The following is a 19,246-nucleotide window of genomic DNA, read 5'->3' as shown; positions in this document are numbered from 1 at the left end:
CGGAAGGGAGGAGCATGGAGTTTCGAAATACTAGAGTGGTACTTCCGGTGAAAGACACGGCTATTCACTAGGGTTTATAGTAGTTATTTTGAATTTGCGCTTTTCAGATTCGAGTAGGTTTTCTGACATCCGGATTTTTTGGGACTTTATATGCCCCCCCACCACTGTGAAGGCGCTGCCTTTATTTAGCCAACAAAATTGTCACAAAACACCACATAAATATATAGGGTTAAAATACTCTATAATCCACCCATCCCTGAAAATGGGTTCAGGGTTCCAATAATCTTCCTTTAAACCCAGGGCGGTTTTTTTTTGGGGGGGGGGGGAAGTGCCAGTACTCACCATGAAGTTGTTATAGTAAGTGCCACACTTTAAACTTTTTTTTTTTAAGGTGCAGGAATGGTGTGCTCTTGAGTACCCCCAGAATAAAAGCACTGCTTAAACCAATTTTTTAAAAGTGGAGGGCCACATGGCCTCTGCAGCAATTTACACCATGTTGGAATCAAACAATGGTGCTACATATGGTAGAAATTGCCCAAGGGCTTTTCATGGCACGAATGTTGATGGTTCTGGTGTTTTTGTTTTTGCTTCTAGCCTGCTTGTAAAGTGCGAGGAAGAACTCTTTAGATAGGTATAAGCCGAAAAACCATGGAACAGTGGTAGACCAGACAATCCCAGGTTCAAGGCCTGACATCTCAAGGTTGGACTGGGAATGCCCCCTGTCTGATACCCTAAGACAGCCACTACTAGTCAGTACTGACAATACTGAGCTAGATCCAGTGGCCCATTCTCAGTATAAAGCAGCTTGCCCTGTTTTAAGGTAAAGGTAAAGGTACCCGTGCCCGTACGGGCCAGTCTTGCCAGACTCTGGGGTTGGTGCGCCCATCTCACTCAAGAGGCCGGGGGCCAGCGCTGTCCGGAGACACTTCCGGGTCACGTGGCCAGCGTGACATCGCTGCTCTGGCCAGAGCCAGAGCCGCACACGGAAACGCCGTTTACCTTCCCGCTGGTAAGCGGTCCCTATTTATCTACTTGCACCCGGAGGTGCTTTCGAACTGCTAGGTTGGCAGGCGCTGGGACCGAGCAGCGGGAGCGCACCCCGCCGCAGGGATTCGAACCGCCGACCTTTCGATCGGCAAGTCCTAGGCGCTGAGGCTTTAACCCACAGCGCCACCTGCGTCCCTGCCCTGTTTTAAAGCACACGCTAAAAGATACAGGAAGACCTTCCAAACACCTCCCACCCACCCAATTCTGTTTTTTAAATAATTTTCAGTAGGCAAAGCATGGAGCTATAGTACCTCTCCCACCTACCAAATATCTCAAGCCCATAATAGAAGGACCCAAGATCACCTGAGCCATAATGCAGCACAGGCTCTGTCAAAAAGGAAAACTGGGATCCACCTCCACTGTAATAATGCATGGGGTCCATGTTTAAGGAACCTTGCACAGAAGTGATCATACCCCATTGGTCAGGCCTGTCAGTATCCCATTCTGCCACTCTCAACATCTTCCTGGTGTAAATAGGTTGGGCTGCTCCTTCTACATGGGAAATCTACCTTAAGATCTGCCTCCCTCGAATCAGGCCCATTCTTCTGTAGCCTTCCTTTCTCTGGCAGTCTTCTGGGATGAATTACATCTAGGCTGTTGCATCTCAGTGTGAAAACATTGAGCAAGGCCAAATAAACAGCCCTGACCCAACTACCACACACAACACTGGCCTTCACTCCAAACTGGACAGCTTTGTAGATCAGAGATGGGCAAGGGGAGTGTGTCTTCTAAATTTTGGTAAGCATTTCTTACCAAAGAGAGAGACTTATGGATTTGGCTGTGAGTATGGGGACCCTTCCCAGGATCCTATCTATGGAGGTAGGGATGGGAACCTGAAAGCGTAGGAAGGATTTGGCCAGTTGTGTGGTGCTAGGTCCTGCATTTACATGGCATTGTACAGACAGAACTAGGTGGGAAAGAAATGCAACCAGAGGTAACACCCTGTTTTCTGGTGGCATTTTGTAATAGCAGCACAGTTGTGACAATACTTTTGTTCTTGCTAGGTTGCCTGTGTGAGCTGGTGAGATCGCGAAAGGTTGTTCCCTGCAACAACTGGTGAGGAATCAGGTAGGCCAGGCTAGATCCCCTCTGCTGCCACGGCTCCTCTGGAGTCATCCTTGTTTGGCAGGCCCAAGTCCAAGCAGTTTTTGTCAGCCCTGATAGCCTGAACAGAGCACGTTGACATAGATGTTGGAGATGTCAACAGTTTTCTGGCAAGGTCTACTTGCAGAATGCTCTGGCTGCCATTGAACAGGACTTTCTGTTGTTTGGATGTTTTCTTGGCTTGGAGGGGGCTCCTGCACCCCTGTACTTTGCTTTTCACTTTCACTGTGTCTGGGTAGCAGAAGAAAACCACGGCCACTACGGCAATCAAGGTGATTGGCCTTGAGGAGGCTCTGCTCTTCCCCCTGCTGCGCATGCACGAAAGGCCTGAGTTTCCGGTCTCAACATCTTGCTTAAAGTTACTCTTTCCTGCCATGCTGGAACATAGTAAGAAGCAGGGATAGAGTAATCTGTCTTTGGGTCTTTCCAATCTTAGGGTCCATATGAAAATTAATATGGCTCCAAGTGCATTTCTCCTAACATTAAAATGTTTTTACGCAATTGTCTGAAACATGTGCATTTTTGCAAAAATGACACTACTTATTATTACTATTATTATTTATTGAATTTATATCGCGCCCTATACCAAGAGGTCTCAGGGCAGTACTTTTAAGGCATTGCATTATTTCCACTGATATAAGCATTTTTGTGCAGTTTGAAAAACTGCAAAATCTGGAGAAATGTGCATTTTGAAAGATGGCTTTCAACTTACATTGTGCACTGACATGCACATAAGGTAGGTTTGCATCAAAATGTGAAACAAACCAACCAACCCCCCCCCCCCATCCTACTAATATATTCACCCTTTCATCTGCTATGTGCTTTCACAGACTTGTCTCTAGCCTGCAAATACCCACCTTTTGTATTTGTTATTCCAGTTATCACTGCATTTCCTTCCATCCCAGGCACAGTAAGGATCTCGTGCTAAAATGCAGTCAGGACAGGTTTTGTGAATGCCACAGTTGGCCAATGGGACTTGTACAATTCCTTTGGAATACCCCACATAAAGGATCCCCTAAGAAGGCACAAACAGAAATATTTTGTTACTACAGTATTAGGAGGGCAGGAGAAAGGAAGACCTTCCTTACATTGTGTATAATTCATTTGTAGGACTTATTGCCATAAGGTGCAGCGATGGGCCCTGGCCTTAAAAACTATCTAAAATGTAGTTAAATAAAAATGCCAGTGCCTCATTCACCCCAAATAATAGCCACGGACTGAGAATTGTGCTTGTGATAATTTGATTGCCTGCAAAGTTTCTTTATTTTCTGGTTTTATATTTAATTGTGGCTCTCCAGGGTTTCAATCTTTTTCCAGTTGAGGATTGAACCTGGGACCTTCTACACATGAAGCATCTGCTCGACTACTGAGCTGTGGCCCTTCTCCTTAAAATAAAGTACGGTTCTAGTTCATGTGGTCTTGAATAAAGAACAAGTTTAAGTAAGAAACTGCCTTATCCCACATCAAACTACGGGGTTCATCTAGCTCCTTGTTGCCTAGCAGCTTTCCAGGGTTTCAAGACAGGAAACGTTCTTGAGACTCAGCCTCTAAACCAGTGTTTCCCAACCTTGTGCCTCCAGATGTTTTTGGCCTACAACTCCCATCATCCCTGACCACTGGTCTTGCTAGCTAGGGATGATGGGAGTTGTAGGCCAAAAACATCTGGAGGCACAAGGTTGGGAAACACTGCTCTAAACTAAGGTAAGGTTACCAGATTTTTTTCAATGAATCCGGTGACACTCTTCAACTTCAACGGATTTTGTATGGGGGCTGATTTGTAAATCCGGGGACCGTCCCCGGGAAACGGGGACGTCTGATAACCTTAAGCTAAGGCCCTTTTACAAGCTTGCAGCTGCTGTTCCTTATTCAACAGAGTCTGCCCACCTTTTCAGGTGAGAGCAGCAGGTTCTGGACTGCCTCTGGCTTCTCAAACAGCTGGATCTCCTCAATGATGTGAGCATCGCTGCCGACGACCACCACTTTGTGAATGGCTCCCTGGTCTGTGGAAAACCAAGCAGAGATATAGGGTCTGAAATTTGATATGGTAGTAGCAGAACAGTTTGTTGAAACTCGGGCCTGTCACTATCAAGTGGGTGGGAGCTGACGTTTCTCCCTCTTGCGCAGTCCATCCTCACTTAAGAACCCAAGAAGAGCCTACATCCAGCATCCTGTTCTCACAGTGACCAATCAGATGCCTGTGGGAAATAGGCAGGCAGGATCTGAGCACAAAAGCCCTCTCTCCCTTGTGGTTTCCAACAATGGAAATTCAGAAGCATTGCTGCTTCCGACTGCGGAGGCAGAGCAGGGCCATCGTGGCTAGATTGATAGCATCCTCCTCCATGAATTTGTCTAATCCTTTTGTAAAGCCATCCAAGCTGGCGGCCTCCCGTGTCTCCTGCAGGTGCAAGTGCCATAGTTTAAATGTGCACTTCCACTTTCAGAGCCGCAACTCTTTAATTGACTGGTTGACCAAGGCTGGATCTACACCGACCTGTTTAACATTATTAAAATGGTACAGTTGTACCTTGGATCCCGAACGCCCTGGAACTCGGACATTTTGGCACCTGAACGCCGCAAACCCGGAAGTGATTGTCCAGTTTGCGTACGTTCTTTTGGAACCTGAATGTCCGACGCGGGTTCCACTGGTTCCAATTGACTGCAGGGACTTCCTGCAGCCAATGAGAAGTCATGATTTGGTTTTCTAATGTTCTGGAAGTCAAACAGACTTCCGGAACAGATTCCGTTCAACTTCCAGGGTATGACTGTATTAGACATCATTCTAAAACGCCACAGGGCATACTTGTAAATCAATTTTTTTTTTACCTTTGTTTCTTTCATCAAACCACAGTCTCCCTGTTGAACTTAATCCGTTTCGGGAGTCCATTTGACTCCCGAAATGGTTCAAAACCAAAGCGTGGCTTCCGATTGGCTGCAGGAGCTTCCTGCACTAAATCAGAAGCCATGGAAACTACATCGGACATTCTGTATGTGGAGTTCGGGAGCCAAAACATCTGAGTACCAAGGTGTTCAACAACCGAGGTACGACTGTAGGACACCATAGTTATCAGAACCATTCCTTAACCCATTCCTTAGTGTAGATCTGCTCCAGGTAAGTCCTAGGAGTCCTACTCCAGGTAAGTCCAGATAAGTCCTACTCTAGGTAAGTCCCTAGAGCTCCCCATCCTAAGTCCAAGGGTAAATCAGCTGCTAAGCAGAGAGAGCTAAGAGAGGTGAGGAAAGAGCTCTACAATCCCAGCAACCAGCTTTCTCGGCCTCTCCTGGGAGAACCATTAGCAATATCTAACCATTATCTGGCTACTTTTGGTGTAATGAATTTGACACACAGGCCGCTTCCGAGACTTCCACTTTTCAAAATCAAAAGATTCATGATTGAGTCAGTCTTGCTTGCTCATTATCTGGCTAAGCCAGGCTTCCTCAGACTCGGCCCTCCAGATGTTTTGAGACTACAATTACCATCATCCCTGACCACTGGTCCTGCTATCATGGGAGTTGTAGGCCAAAAACATCTGGAGGGCCGAGTTTGAGGAAGCCTGGGTTAAATGTTGCAACCTGTGTTGTAAGCCCTTGCTGGGTCAAAGGAATAAGGAGGTTACAGAGCAAATGTCTTAATCTCGACCTCCAGGGCAGGAAAAAAAACACATCCATACCTGTCCCAAGAAACAGTATGGTATAAGGAATCCCCAAGATGTTCTCAGTTTGGTGTACTGTAATCCGGGTGTATTTCACATTGAGCTTCACAAACACAGGCTGGTTATAGAGTGGCCGAATCGTCTGATCCATCATATAATGATCTTTCATGAAAGCGAGGGTTTTGTCTGATGATGGGCTGACAGAACACTGAAGGGGGAACAGAAAGAGGCCCATTGGATCAGGCTGAGACCTATCTAGTCTAGCATCCTGCTCTTACAGAGGCCAACATGCTCCTATGGAAAGCCTTCAAGGAGGACCTCTGTTCCCCTATTCACCCAAGGCATGAAGATGTGACTAACACACTTAATTAGGAGTCCTCCATACTGTTCTCTTCCAGTTTTTATCCGTGACTTAAGCCCATTCTGGTAAATATTCAGAGTCTTGCACAGCACAGGGTGAGTGTGATGTTGAGCGTGAGCAGCTAGTTAAGTAGGGTGTGTTTTGTAGCTGTCTCATCCATCCGAGAAGCACCATTTTAATTTTGGCTCCATGTTTTGTAAAGACACACAGCCTCCCTAGAGGAGAAACTGAACTGTTTGTGGGGCAATGGTTCATTTCAGGAGCTAAGGACACACTAATTTCAAGGGAGATCTACAAAGGGTTCCAGAACCCTTTAGACCTTTCTAATAATTTTCTACAGCCTAAGTGGGATCCCCTACACCAGGGATAGTCAACCTTTTTATACCTACCGCCCACTAATGCATCTTTCTTGATGGTAAAATTTCCTTACCGCCCACCAGTGCTCGATGGAAGGAGGATTCAGCTTGTGCCATAGAACCCCCTACTGCCCACTTAGAATCCTAGTGGGCATTAGGGACAGGTTGACAATCCCTGCCCTACACAGTCTTGGTTAAGGGTCATAACTGGATAATCCTCTCACTTGTGGAGAAGCTGGCAGAACAGAACTACAGGAAACACTGGAGATGCTAATCTTCTGGCAGGACAGCCTAAGGACATAGGTTTGTTTTAAGACTTGATGGCAAACTATACACAGCATCCCTGAGAATCCGCATTCCCTGATTCCAGCAGGCATGTGCAATCCCCTCTCAACAGCTTATTTCCATCAGTGCAAAAGGACACAAATTAACAGAAGGAACTGACAGCCAAAGCAATTACACAGGAACTTGCAAAAACATTCAGAAATAATTTGAATTTGATTCCACTTCAGAAAGACAATTTCAAAAGCTGGGGTTAAATTAGAATGAAGAATCATTTATCAGTCTCAGAGGGGCCCCTGGCATGCATCGGACATGCGGGATGCGATGTTGCACCATCTAGAGGAGGCTGAGGGCTCTGAAGGAGCCAGCCACTGATGCTGTGACGCACGACACTCGTGACATCACACCCACATACCAACCCCATTCCAACAAATATTCAAGGGGCTGAAGACAACTTGGCCCCCTAGAGTTGGGGTGCCTGCTCAGTATCCTCACCAGAAGCAGGATTCAGCTGGGCATTGTACACTTCCAAGCAGAGGGCTAAAAGCGGTACTTACCGAGCCAGGGGGAGGATCCATGGCCTCCCCTTCATAGGGCAGCCATTGGGAGCAGTTCTTGTGTAATTCTTTGTATCTCCCATTATCAAAGACTTTGTTGATAGCATTAAGGTCGAAGGCACAGACTGCCGAGCTCCAGAAACCTCCCACCTGCCTGCAAAGAGATGTACAAACCAGCCGCACCACTAGAAGGAAAAGGCACTCTGCATATGCTTGGAGTCAATTTACTTCACCAGTATTTAGCACATTGTGGGACCCAAAACAAATTCCACAGTAGGGATGGATAAATTTGCATATTTCGATTTCTCATTTTTCCAATTTTAAGTTCAGCTTGTCACATTTCTACATCGGTTTGTGAATCTTTTCTCAAATAAGTCCACAGAAACATGGTCAGCGTCGAGTGCTTATTTCCCTTAAGAGACACATGTTTGCAAGAAGTTTTGCTTCATATTTTTCATGGTGTATGTTGCTTTTCTCATCATATGCATTTTTGCATGCGAACAGCTTCACAACAGTGCAAATTTCCTAGGGTACTTGCGTTTCAGTTCATTTATTGTTTGGGAATATGCAAAACTAGGTAGGGACCCATTAAAAAAAGGGAACTGAACCAAATCCTATCCCCCGTTGTGCTGAGTGGCTAATATTCTTCCCCTGCTCCGGCTACTAAGGATTCTCACAGCCTTACCATTGAGGAACGAAGACCCCATAGAAAAATGCACCGCCTCCTGGATGTGGAACAGCAAACACGTGTTGAATGACAGTATAAGGAAACTGCCCTTTCTGGGCGCAGGAAAGATGCGCTTTCAGAAAGGTGGTCCATTTCTTCTGCAGCAACGTTTTTCCTCCGACATCATTCTGTAGAGGATGGGAAAGCAAACATCAGTGACAAATCAGATTGGTAGGCATAGTCCTTTTAAGGAGCAGCCCCAGGCATTCTCTGATAGCTCTTTTGAGATAATCAAATTGCTGCTTTACTTTATTCATCCTATTAATTTTATGGTTTGCTTTGTTGCTTACTGTTTCATCATGCGGTGTTGTACATTTCCGTCTTGAGTTTAGCAAGCTTGTAAGCTGCCTTGGAGGATTTTATAAAAGGGAAGCTGAGCTATGATGAAGACTGGTCGCGTTCTGCACCAACTCAGTGTCACAGAATCAGAAAATTGTAGAGTTGGAAGGGACCCCAAGGCTCATCTAGTCCAACCCCCTGCAATGCGGGAACCTCAGCTAAAGCATCCAGGACAGAAGACCATCCAACCTCTGCACATGCTCACAGCACTGAAAAAGTTCCTGATCAAAAGCTTCCTTGATTTTGGAGGCAGCTCACCTTGCAGATGCGAGCAATCCTGGACACAATCACATTCTCAAAGAAGTCATACTCCTTTGCTGTTTCCCAAAAGAAAAAATAGACTTTGTCGTCATTTGGGGGGGCTGGGATGTTGAAGGAGGCCACGAATGTTGCATCACCTGGGGAGGGGAGGGGAGGGGAAGAAAACCGCCAGATGTGAGATCTGATTTAGTTTCTAAGGCCCTTCCCCGTTCCCTCAGCATCTGCCCTTACCAGTCATCCAGTGTTCATTCTTCAAAACTGAACTACTGCCCAGGGTTCGAGTGATGATGGGCTCATTCCCTGGAACATTTTCCTGGGTGGCAGTGTAAAGTTCACCATCTGCAGGGTAAAGGCAGGAGAGAAGGTGACTCCTCCTTCCCCTTCAGCCCGTTTTCTCGAGTGCTTATAATTCGCTGCCCACAGGGCCAGTTCAATATGTTTTTTCACCTGAGGCGAACTGCAAAATGGTGCGCGTTCCCCACCAGGGAAGAAGAAGGTGAGTTAAGATGTCCATCAGGAACAAAGGTAGGGAGAATCAAATTAACCTTACCTGATAGTTGAGCCGGGAATCAAAGGCCGCTCTGAATCGTGCCAGGTGGGCATGGGCACATAGCCCAGGCGACTCCAGCGGGCAGCCCCCGTCAGCAGTGCCTCCTATTCACCAAGAGGCTGCTCTGGAGGTGGCATGGGAAGGGGGGCAGTGACAGATCTGGCCTCCAAGGAGCACATTGCTGCTGCAGCTGGCAATACATTCCTTGCTGTTCCTGTGGATGCTGCTGCTTGAGGTGGTTGCTTGCCATGTGGGTGGGCCGGCCCTGACTGCCCCTAATTTTGCCTTGTAGATACCTTGCTAAATATCTTGTAAATCAGGGTACTTTCCTAAGATTGCTCATCTCCCTCCCCAGGACCCCTACAAGTTATATTCCCCAGGGAAAGGCGGCTGCATGAATCTATGCACTGTTCATCAAACTGCTTCACACATTGCAGTGCCTGGGGTATATTTTAATCACACTGCAGGGTGACATGTTGTCCATCTTTCAACAAGAGGAAATACAGGCAGGGGACAGGCTGTAATCCTCCCTAGACGGATGTTCTCTGAATGATTTGGACTATAATTCTCATCAACCCCAGCCAGCACAGCTGATAGGAGTTGCAGTTCAAATCATCTAGAAAGGAGCACAGCCTTCGGCAAGGAATTAAAGGGGCCTGCCCTTTTGGGCACCTCACCCAAGAAAAGAGCTTTTAAAGGGGGAAATCACGGCGTGAAATCACGTGAGATCATGGCGTAAAAATGGCTGCCATTCTCTCATGAGGAAAAAAAGAAGAGAAGGTGGCAGTTGGGAAGATCGTGTCCCGGATTTTGCTGTTGAGTTGTTGGAGGGTATGGCATGAGAACTGTGGATGTTTTAACAGACCTCTGTCTTCCTCTATGGAATGCAGAAGCGGGCAATAGGTAAAGGTAAAGGACCCCTGACAGTTAAGTCCAGTCGCAAATGACTCTGGTGTTGCGGCACTCATCTTGCTCTATAGGCTGAAGAAGCTGGCGTTTGTCTGTAAACAGCATGACTAAGCCGCTTCTGTTGAACCAGAGCAGCGCACGGAAACACTGTTTACCTTCCCGCCGGAACGATACCTATTTATCTACTTGCACTTTTTGGTGTGCTTTCGAACTGCTAGGTTGGCAGGAGCTGGGACCGAGCAATGGGAGCTCACCCCATCGCGGGGATTCGATCAGCAAGCCCTAGGCTCAGTGGTTTAGACCACAGTGCCACCCGCGTCCCTATGTTTTCTATGGAATGCAAAAGCGGGCAATAGGGTGGTGCAAACTTTCAACATCCAAGGAAGTGGAACCCCTCCCCTTCCAGGTGGCTCACCAACAAGGATTGCGGTGCTCCCATGGTGAGGGCTATAGGGGGAGACACCCTTCCCTTGCAGGAGGAGGGGCTTGCCTTCTGCATCTTTCACCAGACTGAATGTTGTTAGATCCTAGCAAGGCAAGGGAAGGAAAAGGAGAAAGGTCAAAAGAAGGAAAAAGTGATGGGAAGCTGTCCTTCAGAAACCAAGCATCCCCATGGAGCTGTTTATAGTCGAAAGGAAGCACAGATTGTGGGCGCCTGTTGATTCTCAGCAGGAATGTTGTCCCGTAGAACAGGGCCAGCCACACTGAAAGCCCAGCTTCAAGTTGCTAGCCTTACAAAGGGACCCCCCCTTCTTCTCTCCCCTAAGAACTCACAACGTAAGCGCAGGTGGGACTGAAAGCATAGGTCCCGCAGGTGTAAAGGTGTGTGTTGTTCAGTTGCACTAGGACACGGATGAAATTGAAACATTCCCTCTGTGGAGATGAAGGTGAGAAAATCAGGATTAAACTTCCAGTTACATTTGCATCCCAAAGAAGGTTTCCACTGGGTGGTTGTTAAATAGCAACCAAGAATGCATGAAAACCCAGCCCCTTTCCTACATGCAAGCACATAATAATAATAGTTCTTGAAGGGGTTAAAGGATAACAGATTATTTATTTAGTCAAAATAAGCAGTGGTGCCACTAGATAATTCTGCAGTCTGGTCATAATGGTGTTTTGTTAGAACTGCCAAAACACCTAATGGTGTTTTGTTAGAGCCAACCTTTCAATTGGCAAGCCCAAGCGGTGGTTTAACCCACAGCGCCACCCGCATCCCTGTGCATAAGATAGTTCAGGATATACTGGTATTATTTCTCAGCAATTTGAAAGAGGATCGCCTGTGGTTTTTATGTTGCCTGTGTTCATGCAGCTGAGTTTCCATCTCCATCCCACCCCACCTCCCACCCACAGGTCAGGTAGCAGCTTCGGAGTGGAGGTGGGCATTCAAACCAGCAAAAGGAAAGAGGGAAATGCGCACAGGTGCACACCACATTCCTAAACTGGGAGGCAGCACTTCCTCTATCCCCACTGCATTACCTCTTTGTTTTCCACCTTCAACGCACAGTTATCCTTTTTATCAGCCGTGGGACTCCACTGTATCTATTGCAGGAGAAGGGGAAGAAGGGCATTTTAGAGGAGAAACAAAAGAAGGGGGAAACAGTCAGATTGCAAATGTTCAGCCTTACTGGGATTCACCTGCAGAGTTATTTTGCAAATAGGAAGATGAAAGTCAAGACTAAATTTCTGTTGTTATAAATATAGTTTTAATGGTTTTGTGTTATATTTTTATAAATTGCTCAAGAGATTTTCAAATATCCAGTAATTTAGAAATGCATTAAATAAGCAAATAAATAAATAAATAAGCAATACTCCCTCTGTTTACAGTCTCTAAACTCTGGTTCTTGATAAAGCACTGACTTGCTTGAGACAAAATGCCAAATCATGGTTATGGAGCCATGTGACTGAGCCGTCTGCTTCTTGCAGGATATAGGGATGGAATTATTCATCCATTGTGGTTTCTCATTTTGAACCTGAAGTTCAACTCTCCACATTTCTGCATCAGTTTGTGCTTTTCTTTCTGAAGGCTTTTTTTTTTACCCAATATTTACATTTTTGCATGTTTTAAGTAATGTAAATTTTTGTGCACCATTTCCTTGATACACACTTTCTTTGAAGTTTGGATGGAGAACGGCACTGCAAAATTCTGAGAAGTGCAAGTTTTGAAGGAAAGCTGTGTTCCAGCTTGGGGAAGTGCAGCTTAGGTGGGTTCACGTTAAATTGCAAACTTTAATTGCTTCCCCGTCGCTGCTGTGCTGCCCCCTCTTCTCCCCTCTTGCTTTCTGCTGATGGGGCCATGCAAGGAAATAAATACAAATTAACTAGTTTACAAAGCAAAAATAAACCCTTTACCATAAAAAGACAGTTAAGAAAGGCTAACAGTGTAAAGACACGTTTCAGGATTTGGGTAAAGTCCAAAAGTTAGCTGGCCACACCCAATTCCAACCATTAGAGTTACAGACCCCACCAGTAAACTGTATTGAGGCATCTGTGGATGTTGCATCACACAAACCTTTATCAGGGGCCATTAGACCCAGGCCAAAGGCCAGTTTTTCTACAAAAGGGAGAGTAGATTTCCTTCAGCCAATCAGGGCTTATTTTCTTTCTTTCTTTCTTTCTTTCTTTCTTTCTTTCTTTCTTTCTTTCTTTCTTTCTTTCTAATAATTTTTATTAACCGACCAATCAAATCAAATCAAATCAAATCAAATCACATCACATAAATTCCAAATTACAAAGCCGAATTTTAAATTTTTGTTGGGGGTACCCATATTTCAAGTTCCGAAGGGGATCCAATCATCTTCTTGCTGCTGCTTTAATGTCCACAAATCTGTCCAAATAATATTCACAATAATGTCCTTTCTTGTTGTTTTCCACCTCTTATCTTGTTATTTTCATATATTTTTCCTTTCTCTTTGTGACCTCTGATAGTCTCCATAAGCGGGTCAAAACAAATTGTAATCCTGTGTGAATTTTTCCGTTCGTCCAAGAGTCATATCCAGATGGTTTCCGTATATCATTGCTTCCATAGATAAAAACACTCTTACCATCATTAATCTTCACAAATCTGTTGCCTTTCTTATTCCTCTGAGGAGGTTCGCCAGCAGTATGAAAACAAATCCATTCCTCCTCCTGGTCGTAAATCTTTCGACAGAACTTGCCAACATGGTGACGCTATTTTTTGCTGCGTCATCCCAAAAGCTCTTGTACTTTTCTCGATCTCCATAAAACATGCTTTTGGTTAGAATTCATTTCCACACAATCTTAAATCATCCAGCTTAGGTCCTTTAAGCGACGGTTCTGTCTTGTGAGGGGGGATTATTGGGTAATCACATAGAAGGAAGAAAAAAAAGTCCCCCCCCCATCCAGTCCCGCTGCCGACATACCAGCCTTTGATGAATCTTCTCATGATATATTCCTGTTGATCCAACCTGACGCTCTTCTTTCGCAAAGGTCCCTTCTATTAGAAGTCTTTACTCCCCATTCTTCACTTGAAATATGTGCATTTGCTTCTTCCTAATTGTTTATTTCATGGTGCTGCAGCTAGTGGCACGATCAGAGACAGCGTCCAGGAGAACCGGAGTCCACACAAGGGCATTCTGCCTAGTGCCCTCACCCCCTTCTTTTGAATCCGGGGGTGATTTATGGGCACAGCAGGCAAGGGCAGTGTTCCCCATTCCCTTGGGGCAACAAGGGAGGCTGCATACTCCCATAACAGCCTCTTAATTACCTTGTGTGGGCCGGAGAGATGGTATTGTCGGCCATCTTCCAATGCGCCCCTAGTGGCCCCCCCATCAGGGCTTATTTTCTCAGCACTAGAGGATGCCCATGGTGGGAGACCTTGCAGCTACTAAATGGATTTCTGCACAATCTCTTGTGACCTTGATGTAATCCTGCAACAGACATGCCACACAGGTGGCAAATTGGGTTAATTAAACAAAACCTCCCCCCGCCCCCCAGGAAGGCTGCACCCAGAATCCTAAGTAAAAAGCCATTAAAACGAACCAAAGACATGATGATTTATTTACCTACATTGAATCAGGACTTTAACCAACATTAAGCTGCTGCTTACCCTTCAAACCTGGTGCAAGCCATAGTTTCCTGGTTGGGGTGTCTAATGGCAAACAGTGGTTTGATAAAACTAGGAAGTAATGTGGTCTGGGGGCAGGAAGGGCTGAAACATGATGAACGCCAATGCACACATAGAAACATTTTTTAAAGGCTCCTCAGTATCTCCCACAAAACAGGGAGCAGGGTTGAAAGGGTTGTCATCTTGAATAATGTGGGCGAGCACCCTCATCAGAACACCACTCCAGACCTTTCCTCTCACTTTCTCCAGCACTACATATCCTGAAACCCCATTTCCCACTCACCTCATGCTTCACCCTGATGGTGGTATCTGTGCGAATGTCAAGGGCGAGGATAGTGTCTCTGGCACCCACATAGAGAGTTTTCTTGTTTTTGCTCAGTAGGAAAGTGTCCCAATGCTGAACCCCTTTTTGCATGAATGGGAAAATCTTTCGTCTAGGGTCCCCTGAGGATCAAAAAATAGAGTAAGGCTAGGTACATTTTCAGCAAGCATTTGGTAGCCAGTCCTGGTTTCCAGTGCTCAATGATTCTCAGCTTTTTCGCTTCCTGCTCAGAGGAAAAGTCAGTGTGTCCCTTTTGTACCATGACCAGTGAGGGTGTATTACAGGATGGATCATTGGGTGGTGTGTGTGAATATGTAGCAACTCTGTCCCCAACATGGGCCCAGTGTGCCCAGCATAGCGCATAGTATGGTGCCATTTTGAAAGGGACATCCTCACATGCACAATGGTGGGTGCAGACGGCATATGCATACAGTGTAAATACTCAACAGTCTCAAGTTTCTAGTCCTGTGCACGTGCTAAGAATCCACAGATGACAAACATCAGGAGGAGATGGATGTGATCCTGCTCTCCCACCCAGATGTGCATGATCCACCAATTCTGAATGTTAGCACAGGACTAGATGAGGTATAATAGTTTATTCCTACCAATAAATACACTCACAGCCCACTGTTAACCTTTCCCATCCCAAATCTTGCTCATCTCCTTTGAGGCACCCTTTCAACTTCTCCCCTAGTGCACAGATATTGACTCTGTCTTCCTTTGAGTTACTCACTTAACGAGGTGGTTTGCTTTGGCATCAGCTCTGTGGCCAGAGTGTTGGCAAACGTCAGGAGGCAAATGAAGAAGTGTTTGGAGTTCATGGTTGGTTATCAGCAGATGGTAGCTGTCAAGAAATGCAGAAGAAGGGAAGGGAAGGGAAGGGAAGGGAAGGGAAGGGAAGGGAAGGGAAGGGAAGGGAAGGGAAGGGAAGGGAAGGGAAGGGAAGGGAAGGGAAGGGAAGAAAGAAAGAAAGAAAGAAAGAAAGAAAGAAAGAAAGAAAGAAAATCACTAAAACGTTAACGACATATTATACTCTTGGCTACACCTTTGTTATCTGAGGCCTAAGTGTCCTCTGTGGCTAGATGTCCTTTTTCCAGCTTTGTCTGGTACAGTGGAACCTGGGTTTGCGAATGTAATCCGTTCCGAAACATTCAGAAACCGAAAACTGAAAGCGGAAGCCTCAATACATTAGGGAAACTCAAAATGGAAGCCGTGTGGCACGTTCGGCTTCTGAAAATCATTCAAAAACCGAAGCAGTAACTTCCAGGTTTTTGGCATTCAAGTTCCGAAATGTTCGTCAACGGAGACGTTCAAGAATCAAGGTTCCACTGTACACTAGCTAAGGATGTTTCTGGAATACAGTAGGCTGTGGGTTGATAACCCTGAGACTGGACTACTGTAATGTACTGTATGTGGGGCTGCCCCTGGGACTTGGTCTGAAAGCTACAGCTGTTGCACAATGCAGCAGTAAGAATGCTGATGGGGGCAAACAGCCAACATCTTATCTTCTAAAATATCGGCATTGGCTGCCCATATGCTACTGGGTCAAGTTCAAGTTTTATTTTAACATACAATGCCCTGAACAACTTGAGTACCAGACATTTTAAGGATCTGAGCACTTATAAATAAATATAAATATAAATAAATAAATAAATAAATAAATATTTAATATATTTAAATTTATTATTATTATTATTATTATTATTATTATTATTATTATTATATTGTAGCTTCATCACAGGGATCACTTTTAGGAATGCTGCTAGTTGACCCCTGGGTTTCCCGATAAGCCAGGTATGTAAGCGTCTGGCTAGCATCCTCACTGTTAAATTTCAAAACTATCTTGAAGACCTTTTTATGCTAACAGACCTATTCGGCTGTTTAAATTTTATTAGGTTGGACCCTGTCGTGTATTGTTGGTATGGTATTCTGTGCTTTGTTGCATCTATTTTTGTACACCACATTGATATTTTTTGAGTCCAGTAAGTGTGAGATAGGGACGTGGGTGGCGCTGTGGGTTAAACCACAGAGCCTAGGACTTGCCAATCAGAAGGTCAGAGGTTCGAATCCCCGCGACGGGGTGAGCTCCCGTTGCTTGGTCCCTGCTCCTCCCAACCTAGCAGTTCGAAAGCACGTCAAAGTACAAGTAGATAAATAGTTACCGCTCCGACAGGAAGGTAAACGGCATTTCTGTGTGCTGCTCTGGTTCGCCAGAAGCGGCTTAGTCATGCTGGCCACATGACCCAGAAGCTGTACGCCGGCTCCCTTGGCCAATAAAGCGAGATGAGCACCCAGAGTCAGTCACGACTGGACCTAATGGTCAGAGGTCCTTTACCTTTAAGCGTGAGATAAGTTATTACAAAATATAAAATATTTGGCAATCAAATACAACTGCTTGAAATGGGATGGCTGATCAGATATTCCTAAATATATGGCTCTCAGCTGCCAAAGTAGCAACTTTAGGATGCACCTGCCTAAGGCTCTTCTGAAGATGCAGGAAGGAAAAGAGGAGTAGTAGTGGTAGTAGTAGTAGTAGTAGTAGTAGTAGTAACATTTATTTATTTATACATACATACATACATACATACATACATACCCCACCCGTCTGGCTGGACTTCCCCAGCCACTCTGTGCAGCTTCCAACAAAATATTAAAAACACCATAAAACATCAAACAATAAAAACTTCCTTAAACAGGGCTGCCTTCAGATGTCTTCTAAAAGTCAGATAGTTGTTTATTTCCTTGACATCTGATGGGAGGGCATCCCACAGGGCTGGCGCCACTACCGAGAAGGCCCTCTGCCTGGTTCCCTGTAACCTCACTTCTCGCAGGGAGGGAACTGCCAGAAGGCCCTCAGAGCTGGACCTCAGTGTCCAAGCAGAATGATGGGGGTGGAGACACTCCTTCAGGTATACTGGGCTGAGTTGGGGAGCTAAAGTTCTCACATTGTGGGCGAGAGCTTCAGTGCGGGTGAGGTGGAAAATACCTGCATGGGGTTATCACTAATTGTGGGAAGATCCACCGAAGAAGACAAGTGATGGTACCAACTGAAGGCTCATGCTCTTTTTTATCCAAAATTCCTGGGGCGGAATTCCAAAGCCATAGAGGTAGATCAGAAGCTTTTCAGGCCTTCTCTGCTCATCCTTTCCCCAGGCTCTTCTTTCTCCAGGACCCCACGTCCCCTTTCCCTGGCCTCCCCAGGCTCAATTGCTCTTTCCCCAGTTAGGCCACAAAGTCTTCTCCTTCACCAGCACCTACTCTTTTCTCAGGCTCCAGGTTTTTTTGCCCTGCATCTGCTCTGCCCCGTCTTGCACCAATCCTTGTTCTGACCTCTCTCAGCAAGCCCCAGCCCTTTGGTGCTCAGCTTGTCTGTGACATCAAACAATGGCAACCAATGGCATCAGAAGTCAGAAAAAACAACATTTCCCCCTTTTTTAGTGAAAAGTTGCCAGTCACCCATGTCCAGATGGAACTCTTTGTTATGAGAGTGGGTTTTGAATATGCCAGAGGTTCCCCAGGTTGTGGCTGATAGAAACTAGAGCTCCAAACACCTGCATGGCAGCAGGTTGGTCTAGACTCTCATTTCTTCCACCAAGATGGCTCAGTTAAGGCAATGCTTCCAAGCAAAAGTCTGGAAGTTAGGGAACGTGACAGAAGCTCCTCCTCCTAGAAAGGATTCTGGTTCCCTTCTTCCATTTCCAGGTCTCCTTTAACCATGGGTGCTACAATTGCCCAGGGTGATGACATTTAAAGCCATCATTCCAAATCAGGGCTTGGAGGTGACCAGTACCTCTGGTTTTACCCAATTCAGACATAGCAGCAAACTATCACCAGAGGAAACTTAGGAATGGAGGAAAGAATCAGGAAACATGAGAGGAGGAGCGTGCACACACACACACCTCTGTAGTATCTTCTAAGGCTCCCACTTACTTGGGAATGAAGTCTAATTGAACTCAGTAGGACTTACTCCTGAGTATGCATCATCAGGATTGCACTGCAAGCCATGTTTTGGAGGATCATAATAAGATGTCTGAACTGGGGTGATGATGCTAGCATCAACAATTCAGCCCGCACAAAATGGCTGGCAAATCTGAAACCAAAAGCTTCAAATTCTGAAAATGGAATATGCTGTTTAAATCAGGCGCAGCTACTTAGTTTACTTAATTCATCACACAATCCAGTTCAAGACTCCTCCAAGAATCAGATCACTGGATATAAAGTCTCATAAATGCTGAAAAAGATTGTGCAGGGATTTTAACTGTATGGAATTGGGTGCATATATTGAGCCCGGTGTTATGAGGTGAGCTTCTTGTAAAAGCCCTTTGACAAAATTTCTGATGGTGTCTTTGAGAGCCTAATGAGCTTTGAAAGCAAGTTGGGAATGTAAAACAATGGCAACACCCTTGGATTTAGGAGACCCTGTGGCAACCATCTGTTGTCCAAAGCAATTACGATGTAGCAGCGAGTCCTTTGGGTCAGCCTCTGAGCATTCATGGGATTTGCTTGTGTGATGGCTGTACATCTTGTTGATCAGTCATTGACCTCACACTTTTAAGTACATTTCTCCATCACTTTCCTAATGGCAAAAAGTATTGCAAAATCTGGATAAGCGTGGATTTGTGTTTTCGTTCTGGAAAATGCAAATCTGATAGATTTGGCTTTAAATGCAAACTGAACCAAATTTCTCCCCCGTCCCG

The 19,246-nt window shown here is 45.5% G+C and overlaps 1 protein-coding gene and 1 long non-coding RNA gene across 5 annotated transcripts; one reads left to right on the top strand and one right to left on the bottom strand.

The window, feature by feature from the left end:
* Window position 1: 1 nt before the first annotated feature.
* Window positions 2–3,564, top strand: LOC310834303. The gene is made up of 3 exons (XR_014559168.1): window positions 2–113; window positions 2,052–2,115; window positions 3,450–3,564. It is a non-coding gene; the product is annotated as an uncharacterized lncRNA (long non-coding RNA).
* Window positions 1,993–18,609, bottom strand: LOC310833995 (semaphorin-4A-like). Of its 4 annotated transcripts, none has more exons than XM_083717259.1 (14): window positions 18,480–18,609; window positions 15,283–15,393; window positions 14,511–14,671; window positions 11,620–11,682; window positions 10,918–11,016; window positions 10,559–10,670; window positions 8,916–9,023; window positions 8,682–8,821; window positions 8,043–8,212; window positions 7,358–7,511; window positions 5,820–6,009; window positions 4,036–4,151; window positions 3,009–3,166; window positions 1,993–2,528 (listed from the first exon to the last, which is right to left on the bottom strand). In XM_083717259.1, the coding sequence occupies exons 2-14, from the start codon at window positions 15,368–15,370 to the stop codon at window positions 2,126–2,128; spliced, it is 1,962 nt and encodes a 653-aa protein (XP_083573385.1). In that variant the 5' UTR covers window positions 15,371–15,393; window positions 18,480–18,609; the 3' UTR covers window positions 1,993–2,125. The 4 variants fall into 4 exon arrangements, with proteins under 4 accessions (XP_083573385.1, XP_083573384.1, XP_083573383.1 ...); XM_083717258.1 differs by lacking the exon at window positions 18,480–18,609 and adding an exon at window positions 17,536–18,034; XM_083717257.1 differs by lacking the exon at window positions 18,480–18,609 and adding an exon at window positions 17,808–18,031.
* Between the last annotated feature and the right edge of the window lie 637 nt (window positions 18,610–19,246).

This window comes from Podarcis gaigeae, assembly GCF_964106915.1.
Source record: "Podarcis gaigeae genome assembly, chromosome: 16".
NCBI lineage: Eukaryota > Metazoa > Chordata > Lepidosauria > Squamata > Lacertidae > Podarcis > Podarcis gaigeae.
This window is presented reverse-complemented; position numbering and strand designations above follow the sequence as displayed.

What these genes read in the sequence shown, in the direction of transcription:
- LOC310833995 (XM_083717259.1), bottom strand. Translation starts at nt 15,370, where the DNA reads ATGAACTCCAAACACTTCTTCATTTGCCTCCTGACGTTTGCCAACACT. An exon ending in CCATCAGGGTGAAGCATGAG is followed by an intron (nt 11,683 to 14,510) that starts GTGAGTGGGAAA and finishes CTCCTGCAATAG; the next exon opens with ATACAGTGGAGTCCCACGGC. An exon ending in TGGATCCTCCCCCTGGCTCG is followed by an intron (nt 6,010 to 7,357) that starts GTAAGTACCGCT and finishes TTCCCCCTTCAG; the next exon opens with TGTTCTGTCAGCCCATCATC.